Source organism: Arachis hypogaea, chromosome 20 (genome assembly GCF_003086295.3).
Source record: "Arachis hypogaea cultivar Tifrunner chromosome 20, arahy.Tifrunner.gnm2.J5K5, whole genome shotgun sequence".
Lineage (NCBI taxonomy): Eukaryota > Viridiplantae > Streptophyta > Magnoliopsida > Fabales > Fabaceae > Arachis > Arachis hypogaea.
This window is the reverse complement of record NC_092055.1, coordinates 18,369,694-18,388,270: the sequence shown is the minus strand read 5'-3', so window position 1 is coordinate 18,388,270 and position 18,577 is coordinate 18,369,694. Positions and strand designations below refer to the sequence as shown.

The window sequence follows — 18,577 nt, the reverse complement described above, 5'->3', positions numbered from 1 at the left end:
ACTCTCAGGATGCAACAATTAAGACCCAAGCTTAATTATCCAAATTATCAAAATCCTCAATCACATTTAGAAGAGAGTTGAAGATCTAGAAGATTAGTTATTAATTCTCTCTAGAAGCATAAGAGATTTGGTTGTTAGGATTTGATTTGAATTATCGTTTTTAAATTTGAATTAAAGTTAATAGCTTATCTTCCTCTCCAGAAGATAAGTAGTTATTTTATCTCTCCTAAAGATAAGATTAGTTTAGTTTTGAATTTGAATTCTAGAACTTAGGCTATAAATAAGTGACCGTAGCTCACAAGAGGGGCAATCGGGAGGAGGATCTTAGCATCCAAATTCAATTCTCGTCAGCATATCTTCATCGTGTTTTTCTTTTATTTTTCATGGGTAACTAATTCTTGGTCAAAGTTAGGAGCTCTGTATATGTTTTCTATGGATGATTAATCAAAGTTTATTTCATTTTGAAGTCTTGCATTGATCTATTTTATGATTGAGTTATTCGTTCTTCATTCGAATTAGTGGTATTAAAAGATATTCAAATCTCTTTTTGAATTCTTTTATTATAATTGAAAAATTTGATATTTGAATTATAGCTTGAAAACTCTCTCACATGACTATTTGAACTCGGCTAGGAATAATGGTTTAATTAATGTGCGACATAGACATGATTTTTAATCACTCTAATTTTGAATAAGTGATATATAATTTGGATTAGAACAACTTTTGAAATCATGTTTTCTTTTAAGATTTAACTGGACAAAATTAGCTTAAATACGTGACGTAATTCGACCTAAAGACTACTTTTAAATCCTATTTGAATCTAAACTCAGTTTTTGTACTTAATATCTTAATTAATTAAAGTGATGTCTAATTAATGCTTGAAAAACTGAGGAGCCAAGGAATTGTAAATCAGTTACTAAAGGTTTTGTCGTGAAAGATCTTTGCAAATTTCAAGATAAATAAACAAGATTGGTTTTCCTAAGAGCATAAGCATCTCCAAAGCCCTTGACTCTCCACTGTCTTTCTCAATTCAAATTTCAAGTCTCTGTCTGCAAGCATCCAAGATTCTAAGATTCCTCATCAATCCAGGTTATTTTAATCTAATTATGATTTTAATATGATAATTGCTTGTTCAATCCTTTAATCTTCATGAGAACGATATCCACTCACTGTGGTATTAGTTGTGCGATCCGGTGCACTTGCTAGTATATGTGAGCTTCGATTTTTGCTCATCAGGTCATCTGGCATCCCCCAAAACCACTACAAAGCAAAGAAGCTAGTTTTGAAATTGGGTCTAAATGTGGTGAAAATTGATTGTTATTTGAATAGTTGCATGTTGTACTACAAGAAGGATACAAACCTTAATGAATGCAAATTTTGTAGATCACCGAGATTCTAAGTTGAGAGGAAACAGATTGGTAAATGTCAGTTAAAGAGAATTCCACTTAAACAGATATACTACATGCCCTTAATCCATAGGTTGAAATGATTGTATGAATCGATGAGTCCAGCCCCTCACATGACCTAGCATAGTAGCAACAAGAGAGATGATGGAATCATGAAGCATCTGTCACACGGAAAAGCTTGGAAGTATTTTGATTGGATCCATCCTACATTTGCAAGCAAGCCCAGGAACGTTAGACTAGCTTTGTGTTCTGACATATTTGCACCGAATTCTAATTTCAGTAACGCGTACTCTTGTTGACCCGTAGTCATGAAACCTTATAACCTGAGTCTCAAAATGTGCATGAATGACCCATACATGTTCCTAACTTGCATCATACCTGATTCCAGCAATCTAAAGGCCAAAATAGATGTCTCTTTGCAGTCCTTGGTGGACGAGTTACAAGAGTTGTGGATACATGGTGTATAAACGTATGATATCTCGACAAAGAGAAACTTCCAACTACGGGTTGTGTTAATGTGAACCATTAATGACTTTCCTGCATACGACATGTTGTTGGGTTGGTTTACTCAGGGTTGAATGACATGTCCCATTTGTATGGAGGATACATAAGCATTTTGGTTGACAAATGGCGGTAAGAATTTGTGTTTTGATTGTCTTCTAAGATTTCTCGACATGGATCATCCGTTTTGGCGCAATAAGGACTCGTTCAAAAAGAATAAAACTGAACAAGAAGAGGCACCTGTGAAGTTGTATGGTAGGCAAGTTTGCAGCATGTCAAAAGAATTCTATGGATCATCGATATCGGGACAGGTCTGAGACCTCCAAGATATAGCAGGGAGCATAATTGGACTAAACGGAGTATGTTTTGGGAGTTGCCTTATTGGAAAGACAACTTGGTTCGACATTGTCTTGATGTGATTCACATTGAAAAAATGTGTTTGATAACATTATGCACACAATAATGGATGATGAGCAAACAAAGGACAACGATAAGGCTATGTTAGACTTGATGGACATTTGCAGGCGGCCAGTTTGAACTTAGACATAATTGTTAAGAGAATAATCAGAATCAAATTAGATCAATTAATATCATTTGTATTTATATAGCGTATCTGTATATTAATTGTAGGATTCTATGCTTTTATTACTTTGATTCTTCTAGCAGCTATACATACCCTTTGTACATTGTATTTTTCCTCAGACTGAATAATACACAAAACACTTTCTTTAGATTTGGTCTCTTGTTTATAACATGGTATCAAAGCATAGGTTTTTTTTTTCTATGAAAATTAGTTCATATCCCCGTTGTTTTTCCTTCTCCGACAATGTTCTTTGGCCTCACTTTTCGTTTACTTTTCGACGCTTTGGTTCGTCACTCTCGTTACCACCATGTTCGCCTCGCCGCCATCCGCCTGCCGGACGCGCCTCCATGAACCGTCGAAAGACGCTGCCGCCACCAAGTTCATCTCTTTCCAGATTCATCTTGAGCAGTTAGATTGGGCCTTCGATCAAACGGCCCAAAGCCATACACATGTCGCCTTGCAGCTGATCCGTTCCAACCCGACGGCCCGCTCATGGACTCAACCCGATCTGGTTAGCTGACCCACGTGTTTCCTTCCTCCATCTAGACGCTGCCACGTGTCACTGACGTGTAACCTTCCGACGCTGCCATGTGTCCTTCTTGGCTGACGTGGCTATTGACGTGGCATCTGACGTGGCCGCTGACGTGGCAGACAGTGGGACTCTCCCTAAGGTTTTTTGGTGAGCTATGTTCGATTCTACACTTCGATTTCTCCTTTTTTTTCTCCGAAATTGCAGTCTTCTCTCCTCTCTTTGATCTATGTGTCTACTATTATAGAAAAGTCAAATATTTTTACTGCCACAGACAGAAAGGATAAATGCTGTCGAAACTGTAATAGTTCCGGGCACTTCTTCTCTGACTGTCCTTTTGTTGAAGGTCGCACATGCCACCAAAAAGGTCACATTAGTTACCATTGTTCACAGTTGTTCTGCCATTATGGCAAGCTCTCGGGACATTTGATTACTATCTGTCCTACTCGCACACCACGTCTTGATCAACTCAAGTGTCATTCTCGTCCCAACTTCTCTAAGATTGTGCCTGATTCTACTGTTGCTGCTACTACTGAATCGATCACCTCTACTCCTCTCAACCCGTCTCCTGTCTCTCTATCTGATATTGCGTCTCTTCTTCAGCATCTTCTCTCCCTTTCTGATAATACCCCTGCTGCTTTTTCGACTCCTCCAGGTAATTCTAAATGGTATTTTGACTCGGGTTGCTTTAATCACATGTCTCTGTTGCGTAATCTTTTCTCGTCTCTGTCTACCACTACAAATGCACCTTCTGTCAATACTGCTAATGGTTCCCTCTTGCATGCAACATACAAGGGTTCTATCTCCCAGTCGACTCTTAATCTTTCTGACACTTATTATATTCTCAAATTAAACTTTAATCTTATTTCTGTTGGTCAACTTGTTGATCTGGATTTTGATGTCACTTTTTTCATTTTTTGTTGTCGTGTATAGATCCTCGGACGGGGACAAATCATCGGGACTGGGCATAAGGTCGGAAGGTTGTTTGAACTCGAAAATCTTCATATTCCTCCTGTACCAAATCTCTGTGCTGCTTCTTCTCCATCTACCCTTCACTTATGGCATCAACGTCTTACCCACAGCTCCTTAGGAAAATTGCGTCCTCTTGTGTCTCAAGGTGTTTTGGGTCAGGTTCCAAATGAATTTTTTGATTGCATTTCTTGTCAAACTGCCAAACAACCTGCTTTATCTTTTCACAATAATTCCTCTTTTGCTTGCTCTTGTTTTGATCTCATTCACTCTGATGTTTGGGACCCCGCTCCCACTGCTTCTATGGGCGAAGTTTGATACTTTGTACATTGTATTTTTTCTCAAATTGAATAATACACAAAACACTTTCTTTAGATTGGTCTCTTGTTTTTTACAATAATAATGGGCGGTGGGTTAAACTAAAGGCGGTGTTCTTTCTAACGAAGGACCAGAGACAAAATGTTTGTAGGTGGATTAGAGGATTAAGATTTTCTGATGGTTATGTCTCTAACTTAGGCAGGTGTGCAAACGTGTCATAGGATAAGCTTGCTGGGTTGAAGAGTCATGATTATCATGTATTCATGGAGTCTTTGCTTCCGGTCGCATTCAGAAAACTTCCAACCAACATCTAGAAACCCCTCACAGAAATAAGTAAGTTTTTTAGGGAGTTATGTGCTACAAAACTTAATATTAATGACCTCACAGTCATTGACAAGAATATTCTCATCATACTTTGTAAGCTAGAGAGGATATTTCTTCTAACTTTTTTTGACGTTATGAAACATTTAACATTCCACCTACCGTACGAAACAATACTATATGGGCCGGTCTAATTTCGATGGATGTACCCATTTGAGAGGATGATTGATTCATTCAAGCGAATCATGAAGAATAGAGCTCGGATTGAGGGCAGCATCTGTGAGGCATTCCTAGCTAAGAAAACTTTTGCATAATTCAAAGCTCTTCCTCTTCCTCCTCCTCATCTTCTGCTTCTTCTTCTTCTTTTTTTTATCATCATCACCACCATCTTCTTTTTTTCTTATTCATCTTTTCTTTCTTGTTTTACCTTCTCAAGTTTCTTCTTCTTTTACTCTTTCTTAACAAGAAAAAAACAAAAAAATCAAACAAAAAAGAAGAAAAAATACATAATGCTGTAAAATTACTTGAAAGAGGATGAACTTACATTCATTCAACTAAAAAAAAGAAAGAAAGAAGGAAAAAAAAAGAAGAAGAAAAAAATGCAGCATTAGAGAAAACATTTTTGTATAGTTGCAGCAAATTTCGGGGTAAAACTAAGACATTTAGATGTATTATTTAAGAATTTTCGGTGGATTTCTACTGATAAATTCTGCATAATTCAAAACTCTTCCTCTTTTTCCTCCTCATCTTCTGCTGCTTCTTATTCATCTTTTCCTTCTTGTTTTACCTTCTAAAAAAATACATATTATTACAAAATTAACAGAAAGAGGAAGAGGAAAAAAGTGCAGCAACAACAACAACAATTAAAAAAATGACCAAGAGGATAAAACACGGGAATATGAAGAAGGAACGCGAAGAAAAATGAGGAAGAGCACAAAGAAGAAGAAGAAGAAAGAGGAGGAGGAGGAACGCGGAATACAAACGTTGGAGGAGGAACGTCGTGATTTCACGCGTGCATTATGAAAGTGAATTTTATTGGATTATGATTAACTTGTATAAACTTATATGGCAAAAAGACTTATATATATAGCAGATCTCTAAATATTTTTATTAAATGTAAAACTTTATTCTTTAATTTTACCATCTTTTATATCATTAAGTCAAAATTTAAATATTCTAAGAGGCCAAAGTAGCTGTTTAGCCTTTATTTCCAATTCATGATTATACTTCAAACAATTAACATTTTTTTTTGCAGGATTAACCAACAAAAATGCTTTCGAATTATTTAAACGCTAACAAAAATATACCCGAATTTTATTATCGACAAAAATACCTTTAAATAATTTAAAAACACAACAACAATACCTAACAGTAAATATATATTTTTAAAAAATGTCTTAAAGATTGAATTTTAATATGATATGTTACAAGCATAATTAACAAAATGAGATATTATTATTATTCTTAAAATTTGGTATTTTTTTAAGTATATATTTTGTTGTGATTTTTTAAAAATATTATTAGTTGTTAACAAAAAATTACAAAAAATATATACGCAACGAAAATTACCAAATTTAAAGATAATAATATCTCATTTTTTAATCATGCTTGTAAAAAATTACATCAAAATTCAATTTCTAATGTATTTTTTTGAAAAATATATATTTAATGTTATCTAACATTAAATATGTATTTCTATCTAACATTAAATATGTATTTCTCAAAAATTACATTAGAGATTAAATTTCGATGCAATATTTTGCAAGCATGATTAAAAAAATGAGATATTATTATTCTTAAAATTTGGTGTTTTTTATTAAATATATATTATTTTGTGATTTTTTAAAAGTATTATTAGTTGTTAACAAAAAAATTATAAAAAATATATACTTAACGAAAAATTACTAATTTGTATGTATAATAATATCTTATTTTATAATCATATTTATAAAAAATTGTATTAAAATTTAATTTTTAAAGTAGTTTTTAAAAATATATATTTATTATTGGATATTATTGTTATGTTTTTAAATTATTTAAAGATATTTTTGTCCATAATAAAATTTGAGTGTATTTTTGTTAGCATTTAAATAATTCTGTGACATTTCTTGTGGTTAAGCTTTTTTAAAAAAAGAAAAAAAAAAAAAAACAGCAGAAGTGCAGGACACAAGACAAAGTGCGAGTGCAGTTACGCTTTCCATACGATTTGTTACGTATCAGGGAGACCTAACCAACAAACACAATAAGCCATAAACAATTGAACATTGAAACAACAGCACCACCCCCGGATCCAATCTTGCCGGAGAAATAAAACGCGGCGGTGGCGTCCCCACCGTGGTAACTAACTTTCAAAGCCTTTTAACCTAACAACCGATTAATTAAGCTAAGGAGTAAGGATCCTTCTGAGTTCCGACTACTTTGTGTTGTGTTGCGCGCATCGGAGGGAGAGATGTGGGTGTTTTACCTGATCTCGCTGCCTCTAACGACGGGTATGGTGGTAATGACTCTGAGGTACTTCGCTGGGCCCCACGTCCCTCGCTACGTCCTCTTCACCGTCGGATACACCTGGTTCTGCTCCCTCTCCATCATCATCCTCGTCCCCGCCGACATTTGGGATGTAAGTTTCAAACCCTTCTTCTCTTCTTCCGATTTCAATTCACGATCTGCTTTCGTTCTTGTTCATCGCTTGCAACTGTGTTGAGCTGGATTGCTTGATTGCATAATTGCTAGCTTTGTTTGATAAAGGAATTAGAGTTTAAGGGAGTCGAATCGATCTTAACTACCAGCTAGTAATTGTTACGCTTGTTGTTTTGATAAAACTTGATTCCATCCCAAACCCCTCTGCTTGGTAGGAAGAGATGAATGTAATGTGTTCTATCACTAACCATTTAGTTTAATCATAATTTTGCCATTCCAAGCATTTAAATTCACTTGGACTCTATTTCGCCGAACTCTATACAACTGATGTGAATGCGCCTGGCGCCTGGTGGGTGGAGGGGGGAGATAAGGTTCGCGAACGAAAATGGTTGTAGTGAGAGATTGAATCGCTTTAAAACCGAGGGAACAAATGCAGGTATTAGATTGCTTTTAACATAATTCCTAGATGCTGGTAATGGTATATGGAAGCGAATGTGTAGCAGTATCCAGACAATGTTTCCGCCTTAGGTAGTCTTAACTTTTGGAAATTACTTGGGCATGAAGATGTTCTTGATATCTGGGTTTTAAGTTAGAAGCTGGAAGAAAGATTTACAAGCATGAGTGTAGAGCAATTTACTTTAAGAATTGTACTGAGTGATGAAAATATTTATGCTACATTCGTTTTGTGGGCAAGGCAGCTGTATGACTTTTTATTTTGTAGTTTAGCTTGTATCAATTAAATCAAAGTTGTCATTCATGGTCACTTTGCTGCAATCTACTTCGACTAAATAGTTCTTGAGCTACTAAAGTAGCTATTTTCCCCTTCCTTCTTAAATGGAAGATGCTTGGAACTATAAGATAAGGAGTAGTGTGGTTAATTTGTCTTTATACATCATATTGAGGATCTTTATCCTCCATGTCCTTTGTAATATCCTTCTTTTGTTAATAATATTTATATAATGATTTTTTTATTACACATGCAGACATTGTCATCTCAACATACAAACAGAGGCATTTCTTTCTTTTGGAGCTGGTCATATTGGAGTACGTTTTTGCTCACTTGGTACGCTTAATGTAAAGAATTTATTATATGTTTGCATCACTTCCACATATGACTGTTTTTCTGCTCTCATTGCCAAACAGAGCACACTTCCAGAACTTGTTTTGAGTAAGCTGTCTGTGCACTTTGTCATGTGTACGATATTTGATCAAATCAAGTCAAAGTAACTATTTGATGTGAATGTATATAACCTTCATAGGCACTCATGATTAGATTAGTGTTATTTTTCTTTTGGTTGGAAACTTGGCACTATCTATCTGTTGGTATCTCTTCTACTCAATTTCCTTATGTAAGGCACAATGCATGCTGACCTTTTTCCCACTACAGATCATACTTTGAACTTTACCAGAAGAAATGGTGAACTGCACAACATGATTTGGTTATTATTTACAATAGTAAATTTTAAGCGATATTATGTATGTGGCCAAAATGCTATTTTGCTTTGTGTTGCTCTCATATGCTTGCCTTTGTACTAAGCATGATTATTTCAAGGAATTATTTAAGTAAAATTTACATATTAGAGATGCAAATTTCCTCATTTTAAATTATTTATCCTAAGCAGGGCTGTGGTGCCCCTTATTCAGGGTTTCGAAGATGCTGGGGATTTCACTGTATCAGAAAGATTGAAGACTAGTGTACATGCTAATTTGCTCTTCTATCTAATTGTGGGATCCATTGGCCTGTTTGGGCTTATTCTTCTCATTATGATGCACAAGACCTGGTTGGTTCTCTTTTCTTATCCTTTAACCCTTTCTAAAACTTTTTTTAAATGTAGATTTTAGTTGGTTGTAGTATGATGTTCGCCCTAAGTTAGTAATACCATCTTATATCTTTATTTTTATTTCTTTCCTTGGTTTTTTAATATTAATATTCTTGTTTTTGACTGTATATACGGTTTCCTTAAAGGCATGCATAAAAATCAAAGGCTTATGTGGTTTTTATTTTCTTGTTTGTAGTCTCATGATTTTAAATAGGAAAAATTGGAAATTAGGAAAACAATATAAATCCTGTTTCCTATTTTTATTTTTGTTTTTAATTATTTATTACCTCAACGAGAGCTCTAGTTGGTTTATACTTTGGTGTAAACAGGAAAGGAGGTCTTTTGGGATTTGCTATGGCTTGCTCAAATACTTTTGGACTTGTTACTGGTGCATTTCTTCTTGGCTTTGGTTTAAGTGAAATTCCTAAAACCATTTGGGTAAATGCTGACTGGACCACCCGCCAAAAAGTTCTTTCTCACAAAATTGCCAAAATGGCTGTCAAACTTGATGATGCTCACCAAGAACTTTCAAATGCTATTGTTGTAAGTGGTTAAATAAAGTTCTTAGGAAATTTTGTTATATAATTTTACCATTACAAAAGGAATCAGTATAAATGGATTTATTGAAAGTTTTGGATTTTGATAAAGTCCAATGTAGTCAATTGGTCAATTTAGCTGACCCACCTTGTTAGCTTTCCTTAATGTTTTGTACTCGCACCCAAGTTCCGATGGACTTTTCTTGTTTGAGTCGTTTCTTATATATATTTTTTTAAAAGAAACTGACTGTAGAACCTTTGCTACTAGTTGGCTGCACCAGTTGGATTTATATAAGTTATTGGTACATTAAACATATAGTTATTCTGAAACTTATATTCAAAGTAGGAATTGTTCTTCATGGAGCTGATTTTTGTTTTCTGTTTAGTATCTGTTGTCTTGGTTCTCCCCTTCTCTTTCTTAGCAAAAACAAATAGATTGTTTGTGACCTGTTGGAAGACTATTAAGGGGGTTGTTGATTCCAATTTATAACCAGGCAACTTCATAAGTTGCCTTTGCCATTTTACGCAAGTATTAATGCTTGTCAGAAGTATATAGGTGGCAGTTTTGGTGTATCCTATATTATTGGAATTGACTATCTTTTCTGTACATGGAGCATCACATGTAGAAATTATCATTATTTTTATTTGTTTGTGTGAGTTAGAGGAGGATGTAATATAAGGATAGATTTTCAGACAAAAATGCGTCCTTATTCTACACACTTAATCCAAGAAAAAATTGTGGAGCTTGAGGTTTATTGCTTTATTTCTATAGGTTGCTCAAGCAACATCGAAGCAAATGTCCAAGCGTGATCCTTTGCGGCCGTATATGAATGTCATTGATGATATGATTGCTCAAATGGTAAAGATATTACATCATTTGATTAAGGATTTGTTCTTGGTTATACAAGTTTTAACCTTTAGAATTTCAGTTTAGGGAAGACCCCTCCTTCAAACCACAAGGTGGTCAATTAGGGGAAAATGATATGGATTATGATACAGATCGGAAGTCAATGGCAACATTAAGGCGTCATCTTCGGAGTGCTTCTGAGGAGTATCAAAGATATAAAAGGTAAGAAGATGACCAATCCCGCCTCTTATTGGTGTTATTTACTTTTGAGGTTGTTCTGGAATATGGTGTCTAATACATCAGCAGTTAGTGTAGATTCAATTTATGGTCTTAGAATTACGATAAACACCCATCATATCACTTCATTAGGTCTTTCTCATTTAAAGTAAATACACTAATCAATCTTATAATTTCTCTGGTTAATTCTGCTTATTAATTTCAATATTTTGGTTTTTACTTGCACATGGGAAAGTTCATTTTTGCTTCATAGCTTCTACAAATATAAGTGACCTTGTAAAACCTGGCTTTTTTATGCTATCCTATGGTGAAGTGTATTCTTTCATGCTTACTATAGAATTAGAATCATTGATTTTATGTATGGTGAGAGTGGATATGCTGGCTTCTTAATTATTTAGTTGTAGCTCTTTTTAACATCCTTGCAACTAAGGTCACTTAAAATTTTCCTTCAGCAATAGCCAAATTTTATTTAATGCTGTTGCTCATGCAGTGAGTATGTGACTTATGTACTTGAAGCCCTTGAATTGGAAGATACAATTCAGAATTATGAACGGCGCATCTCAACTGGATGGTTTGGTTCAAATTTTGTTTTTTCACTCTGATGTTGTCTTATAATATATTGCATGTTCTTCCAGATGACTCGACAATTTATGCTTTAATTTCAGGGAATATAATTCAAGCATTAGACCTGCTCGGACTGGCAAGTTGGGATCCCTATTTGATACTTTAGGTAATTGTGAGAATCATTATTTAGCCACCCGCTTCTTCCTAACTTCACAGAATGTTTCTTCGCTGCATCTGCAGTAGCAGTGACCTTTTTTAATTGGTTAAAAATCTGCTTTTTATGTGTCACCAATTTTGGGTTTTGTTTCCATACCAGTCCCTAAACATGGATTTGAATCCTCTCGTTTATCCACAAGCCAATCAACTTCATTTATGGCATTAGGTAGTGGGCTTCTTTAGTTAGATCATACTCCGGTAGGTGGTAGCCCCATAGGGTGACCAGTCCACAAAGCTGTGACTCTATTTGATTTTAGGGACTTCTTTACGAATAATTGCGTATGTTGGGACCGATTTTAAAATTTTTGTCATGTAGGTAATAGTTCATATAATTATTCCTATAACCTACATCTCTTTTGATGAGTATGCAATATTTTGAGATTTGAGTTCTAATTATTCTCTGCAGAATTTTTCTGGCGATGCATTTTGAGTAAACAAGTTGCAAAAGGCCTGGCTGTTATCCTCGGTACCATGTCTGTTGCGATTCTTTTCGCAGAGGCAACTCTTCTGCCCAGTGTTGATCTATCACTTTTCTCCATTCTTATAAAATCTGTTGGAGGACAGGAGGTGTTTGTGCAGGTAGACCAAGTTTGTCTTAGATTTTGGTTTTCTCTAATTTGAACATTGAGATGCTGTATACAATTTTTTTTTCTGACATATTGAAAAGAAAGATTTTTATGAAGATTTGAGCCATGCATGCATACTATGAAACAGAAAATAACTCATTGAATTGTTTGGAGTCTGAATTATCAATGATTGGAGACATACCCCTAGAACTAATATGTGCAACAAATCTTGACTTTTGGAAGAGATGCATTTACTAAATAAAGAATTCAATCCATGCATGCTGTTCTTGTTGCTCTGATGATTTTTGATAGTTTGTTCTATCATCTGGCCTTCATGTGCCGGTGACTCGATATAACATTTTAAGGAAATCTGAAGTCTATTATTTCTCCTCTGCCTATTTAGCTCTCTCTCTCTCTCTCTCTCTCTCAAAAAAAAAAAAAATGATCCAGAGGCTTTTTAATTGGTACTTCTATGCAGCTACGGTAGCATCACGAACAAGGCCATTGCAACTGCTTACATGTTTCTTTTGTTGTCCCTGTACTGTCAGATGTTACTTTATTCGTAAATTGTAATAATTTGAATCACACGTTATTTAATGTTTCTGGTGACTCTCTGGTCTTCAAAAGGTTGCATTACATTGTATCTTCAATTTCTTCCTTAGGTGTTTGCTTTTATTCCTCTCATGTACATGTGCGTCTGTACATATTATTCGTTGTTCAAAATTGGAATGTTGATGTTCTACTCATTGACACCCAGACAAACCAGCTCAGTTAACTTGCTTATGATATGTTCGTAAGTATTATTTATTCATTTACATTACTACTCCCACTACCCTTTATGTTTGTTACTTGTTGCTCTTAATTACGAAATGAATCACAGTATCCTCATTTTACTTTTCCCAGGATGGTGGCTCGTTATGCTCCCCCAATCTCTTACAACTTTCTTAATCTCATTCGTCTCGGTCATAAGAAAGTGACTGTATTTGAGAGGGTAATTTCTTTATCTTATAAATGGACTGAAATCGCTGCATTGTTGTCTACTGTGAATAACTTTCTGTTGCGTCCTAATAATCCTGGAAATAACTGTTTCATAGTCCGAATCATTGGATGCATAACATGTTACATGACTGTCACAGACTGTAACTATACTACTATGTATTCATAGGTTTATTTGCCTAATATTATTCCTCTTCTTTATGTTCTCTTCTAGATACAAATAACTTATTTTTCTGAGCATACCATGATTTTACTGTTCTGTATTTAGTTTTACACAAATTGTATGTTCGTTCAAAGTGGGCTAGAAACTGCTAAATTATCTGAAGTCTAAATTTTTCATCAGAACATGTTTACTTCCTTCTTGGTATTTCATTTTAACCGGCTACACAATGTGGCTATTATTGCAGCGAATGGGGAACATTGACAATGCTGTCCCTTTCTTTGGCGATAAGTTTAACAAAATCTATCCACTTATTATGGTTGTATACACACTTTTGGTTGCGAGCAACTTCTTTGACAGAATGTTCTCCTTTCTGGGGAGCTGGAAGAGATATATCTTCAAAACCGAAGCTGAGGATAGGGATGGGTTTGATCCATCTGGAATAATTATTCTTAAAAAGGGTATGTAAGTGAGGACTTACAATGCTGTTAAAGGACAGAAATACAATATCAGAAGTATAATGATTTTCTGATACTTGCACATTATTTATTGTTGTGTTATTTGCAGAGCGGTCTTGGCTTGAACAAGGTCACAAAGTAGGGGAGCTGGTTGTTCCACTGGCAAGGAATTTCAATGGTGTTGATATTGAATCAGGCAACAATTTTAAGGTAACATGGACATGCCCCCAAAAAAGTGGAAACGAATTTTACTTTATTTTTTAATTGGGTATAAAGTATGCTTTTTATTCCTGAGGTTTGTGATTTTTTTCCAAAAATGCCCCTAATGTTTAATTTCATTCAATTTTGTCCCTAACTTCGATTTGTGTCAAAATTATCCTTGGTGGTTAACTTCATCTAAAACATTAGGGATAAAATTGAAAATGTCCAGGGATAACTTTGACACAAATCGAAAATGTTAGAGACAAAATTGAATGAATAAAAAATTTTAGGTTTAAAATTGAATCAAATTAAACGTTGGTATTTTTGAAGAAAAGCACAAACGTTATGGACAAAAAACATACTTTATCCTTTTTAATTTGTCATCTAACATATCCAATTTAAATTAAACCTAGTTGTTGTTTCAATAGAGACTACTATTTCTCTATTGCAACAAGTCTCTACTCACCTCATGCCTTGTTTGTTTAGGAGACGAATGGCATCGAAATGAAGACAAGTTCCAAGTTAATCTCCGAGGAAACAAATGGAAGTCTCTCTAAAACTTGGAAGGAAGAAACAAGCAGTAGATATGGTTCGAGCAGGGAGGCTATCAGCAACAAGTATGCTGCCATTAGGGAGCAGGGTAAACCGAAACCCGAGGAAGCCATGGCGGCTTCTTCGAATTCAGAGCTCGATGAAGGAAATGATAGTTCGAGTCATAGCATGGGACGACCACCTTTGGGTTTGTCTTCGACTTGGCAAAACATGAAGACAGGTTTTCAGAATTTTAAGGCCAACATAGGAGCCAAAAAATTTATGCCGTTAAGACAAACACAAATACAGGAAAATAATGTCTCCCATGCTTCCTCTTCTGAATCCCTTGATGAAATATTTCAGAAACTCAAAAGCCTTCCTCGGATCAAGTTAATTATCATGATGATAATTGAGAGTTGTGACGGAGGCACAATACATGTGGTTCCTTTTGGGAAGAATGTGCACGTTCTCTTAACATTGGGAATGGTGGTCCATATTCCATAATATCATGTACAGTAATGGGAAAATCGTAAATGTTGATGTTCACAGAAGTGAATTATAACTAATTCCCCAATTCAGAGTAAAATGGGCATGGGAAAGATATATTGATATTGTGCTACACAGGAACTTGTATACATTAGAAATCATATCTCATACAAAAAACATCCATCCAGTGGTGAAAGAATACAAATTGTACCAGTTGATTGCAATGAAATGTTGTCTGGCTTGGATTCGGAATTTCATTTTTTAGATTCATGATTTAGCAGCTATCGAGCACTATTGTTTTTTCTTTTTTTTTTTTTTTGAGATTTATTTCGTACTTTTTCTTGTGAATTTACTCCCCAATTGGGTATAAGATGAAATAAAATCCAAATTCTGGCTAAATACTAGTTCTCTACGGTTGCAATTAAAGTGGGTTGGGACTTGGGAGTTAAGGATGGTAACACCATCTGAACTTTCGGGTACCCGTCTCGTCCCAACACGATTAGATGAAATAATTATCCAATCCAGCACCGGCTGAGTTGTAAAATCGCTTTTATCCATCTAATACATATATGATATAATGATAATTATTCCATAAAAAATTAATATAAAAACATAATGTTATAAATACGATTTTTGTTAAACATACATGTATATTGTTATTCATTCATACATGTATTTTGATGTTATATTCTAAATTTTATTAATACAAACTAAAACAATGGCAAAAGTATATTTAAGATGGGTAAATACTTAAAGAGTGAGAGTACAAATTTCCAATGCACATGAGTAGGAGTGAGTCAAATCTGAATAGGAAAACATAAGACCGAGCAGGATCAGATATTGCCAAAATTCGTCCATTGTCATCCCTGTTAGGAGACATCTATCTAGGAATTGGTGTAGGCTGTGGAGTGAGATGCAAGAAGCGAGTAAGATTTTATCCAAGTGTGATTGATATCTAGTTAAGTGTGACAAAGATGAAGATGTTGAGATGGATAAGTAGTGATATAGGTATGAACAAAACAAGAAATGAAAGTATAACAGAGAAGGTTGAAGTAGTGCCTATTCTAAAAAAGATGATATAATCTCATTTCAGGTGACGAATAATAGAGAAAGGCCTAAAATGATCATACAAGAGGTGGACAAAGGAGATTTACGAATCAATATTCTTACTGTAGACATGATACATAATAAAGCACAATGCAAATGACATTGTTTAATCTGGTAGCCGATCCCGTCTAGTAGGATATAGATTTGTTGTATTGTGTTGTTGTGATTGATATCTAATTGTTCGATGTGGTTGGAACTTGGAACAGTTTGCAGCAATAGCATCAAACCGTGAGACCACACATAACCTCTGCTAAATTCCACAGCACAGAGCTGGATTCAAGAGTACTTGACTAAGATCTAGGCTGCGAATTTTATTCAGAGGAAAAAGCAATAGATTTCAGTATTATATGAATGAAATAATTTTATTAATCTAATAGTAAAATCCTAGAGGATTCGGATTCAAATTACAATGATAATATCCCTTTTGCAATCGAAATGTAAAGAAAGAAAGACTCCAAGTTCCCTTTTTCCTTTTATTTTTTGGTCCACAGCGAGCCAAACTTGAAATCCACCGAATTATGATATTATATGCAACATAAACATCACCACCAACCCTTTTTGTTTGGTGGAAAATAAAATAAAAAAGAAACCACTAAGCTCGTCCTTCCATTTGAGTGATGGAATTCTTGGAGTCCTTTTATTAGTCAACTTAAGAACCTTTGACCAAAACCCATCTTTTTCTTCCTTCCCCATCTTTCTCCACTCCCATGATCCCTCTCTCTAACTCTTCCCTCGAAGCAAAAGCAAGCGATCTACTCTTCTTCAAATTCAACCATAATTGAAACTTACCATACAAGAAACCGAATCCCCCGCCGCATGGGATGCGTTTCGCCGGAACTTGACTCCACGGTTCCCCGATAAAACTTTATTCGATGATGCACAAACACTGACATCGACACCAGAAGAAAATTGTTGAGGAGAAGTAGGAGAAGAAGGAGGAGAAGGATAAAATAAGTAGGGTCAATAAATTTGTTGGTGTTATGGTTGTTGGTATAAAGTTGTGAGAGTTTGTCCCTTAAACATGAAGAGCACACACCGGGTACTCTCTTATCATTTGGATGATCCTTACACCCGGATCCACACTCTGACAACTTCATTTGATTTCTTCTTCTTCTTCTTTCAACAACTCTTACACACACGCTTGTGCATTGTTATCTTAGTGGTTTTTAAATTTATAGAGATTCAACGGTCAAAGATAACACACAAGCACACGTGTACATTGGAAGGTTCCTATTGGTTGCTTCATCTAAAATCACAACTCAAAAAGAAAAAAAATCAACTAGGAAAATAAAGTTTTAATACTTATATTATTATTATTATAATAATTTAATTTTAATGAATTGATAATATAAAAATTTTATATAATAATTTATTTTTATTATTATTTATACAATTAAATTAAATATACAAAATTATTTAATTATCATATATTAAATTAAATTTTTTAATATTATTATCAATATGTAATTACTAAATAGTCAAATGTAACAGTGTATAATTAAGAATAAATGAGATTATTGTGTTAAGACAGCGTTCATGTAATCTCTTCTAGATTTCATTTATTTCTTTATGGAAAGGAATGACATATGCATGTATATGCACATCTCGATGAAGATTTATTAGTATTTATATACAATTTCACGATCCATAATTTGCTACTGGTTATTATGTTTAAATATATTACTATTTTATTTACTTTTTGTCTTTTTATATGAATAGGATTGTTTCCTTTTTCAGTATACGTGCAAGTGTTTTCTTTTCTTTATTGTTAGCAAGTACTTTTTCTTTTCTTTTTACTTTGACGCAATAGAATTTCGCGTTGAGCACTTTTAGAATATGTGTATCACAATCTTCATTCAAGTCATGCTATTTATAGAACACTTTTTAACTACGTTCTTATGAAATTCTTAAAGAAATATATAGTACGTAAAGTAAAAAATAATAAATAAACTCATAATTTTAAATTTTTTTTAAAATCTCAGGATGAATACTAGTTATACTTTAGCTGAATTATTAATTTAAAAATTTAGTATATGTGGACATTATGTATTAATTGACGATGGTTTTGTACTCAACTTATGCCTAAATTAACTTCTGTAACTGATTTTAGTATACACTTAACATAGTCGAATATTCATATCATTGTTAGTTGATTCAAACAAAAAGTTAATAATGCAACTTGTTAAAAGAAATTAAAAAATCAATAAAGTGACAATTCAAGCTCACTAATTGACTATCATTCATGTTTACATACATTATCTGATTAACGAATTTCTCAGGTTCTTGGACCGGGTCTTACCCCCCCTAATCTTGAGTCTTATGAGCTTATTAAATACTTATCTGGAAAATATAATAAAATCAAATAAGATTATTCATTATTGGTAGGTTGAATATGTGGGCACAAGATTAGATGGAAAATATAATTTTTTGAAATTTGAAAATGGATCACGAGGCGACGGCAGCAGCCTAATATTATTATAATTAATCTACAACATCAGCATGTGATAAGATATTAAGATATGATAAGTATTATATGGCGATATTGGTCCACGGACGGACTATATATATTCAATTTAAAACAATCCTTG

General features: G+C 34.2%; 1 protein-coding gene across 4 annotated transcripts; it reads left to right on the top strand.

Annotated features, from left to right (window-relative positions):
- The first annotated feature begins 6,712 nt into the window (after positions 1-6,712).
- On the top strand, positions 6,713-15,139 carry LOC112785281 (uncharacterized). Of its 4 annotated transcripts, none has more exons than XM_025828738.3 (14): positions 6,713-7,244; positions 8,248-8,327; positions 8,887-9,045; positions 9,414-9,627; positions 10,393-10,479; positions 10,550-10,689; positions 11,195-11,275; positions 11,370-11,434; positions 11,891-12,063; positions 12,713-12,843; positions 12,954-13,041; positions 13,454-13,667; positions 13,774-13,874; positions 14,352-15,139. In XM_025828738.3, exons 1-14 carry the CDS (start codon positions 7,077-7,079, stop codon positions 14,898-14,900), a joined length of 2,250 nt encoding a protein of 749 aa, XP_025684523.1. In that variant the 5' UTR covers positions 6,713-7,076; the 3' UTR covers positions 14,901-15,139. The 4 variants fall into 4 exon arrangements, with proteins under 4 accessions (XP_025684523.1, XP_025684524.1, XP_072085425.1 ...); XM_025828739.3 differs by having other exon boundaries at positions 6,744-7,244; positions 8,909-9,045; XM_072229324.1 differs by having other exon boundaries at positions 6,763-7,244; positions 8,248-8,308.
- The last annotated feature ends 3,438 nt before the right edge of the window (positions 15,140-18,577 follow it).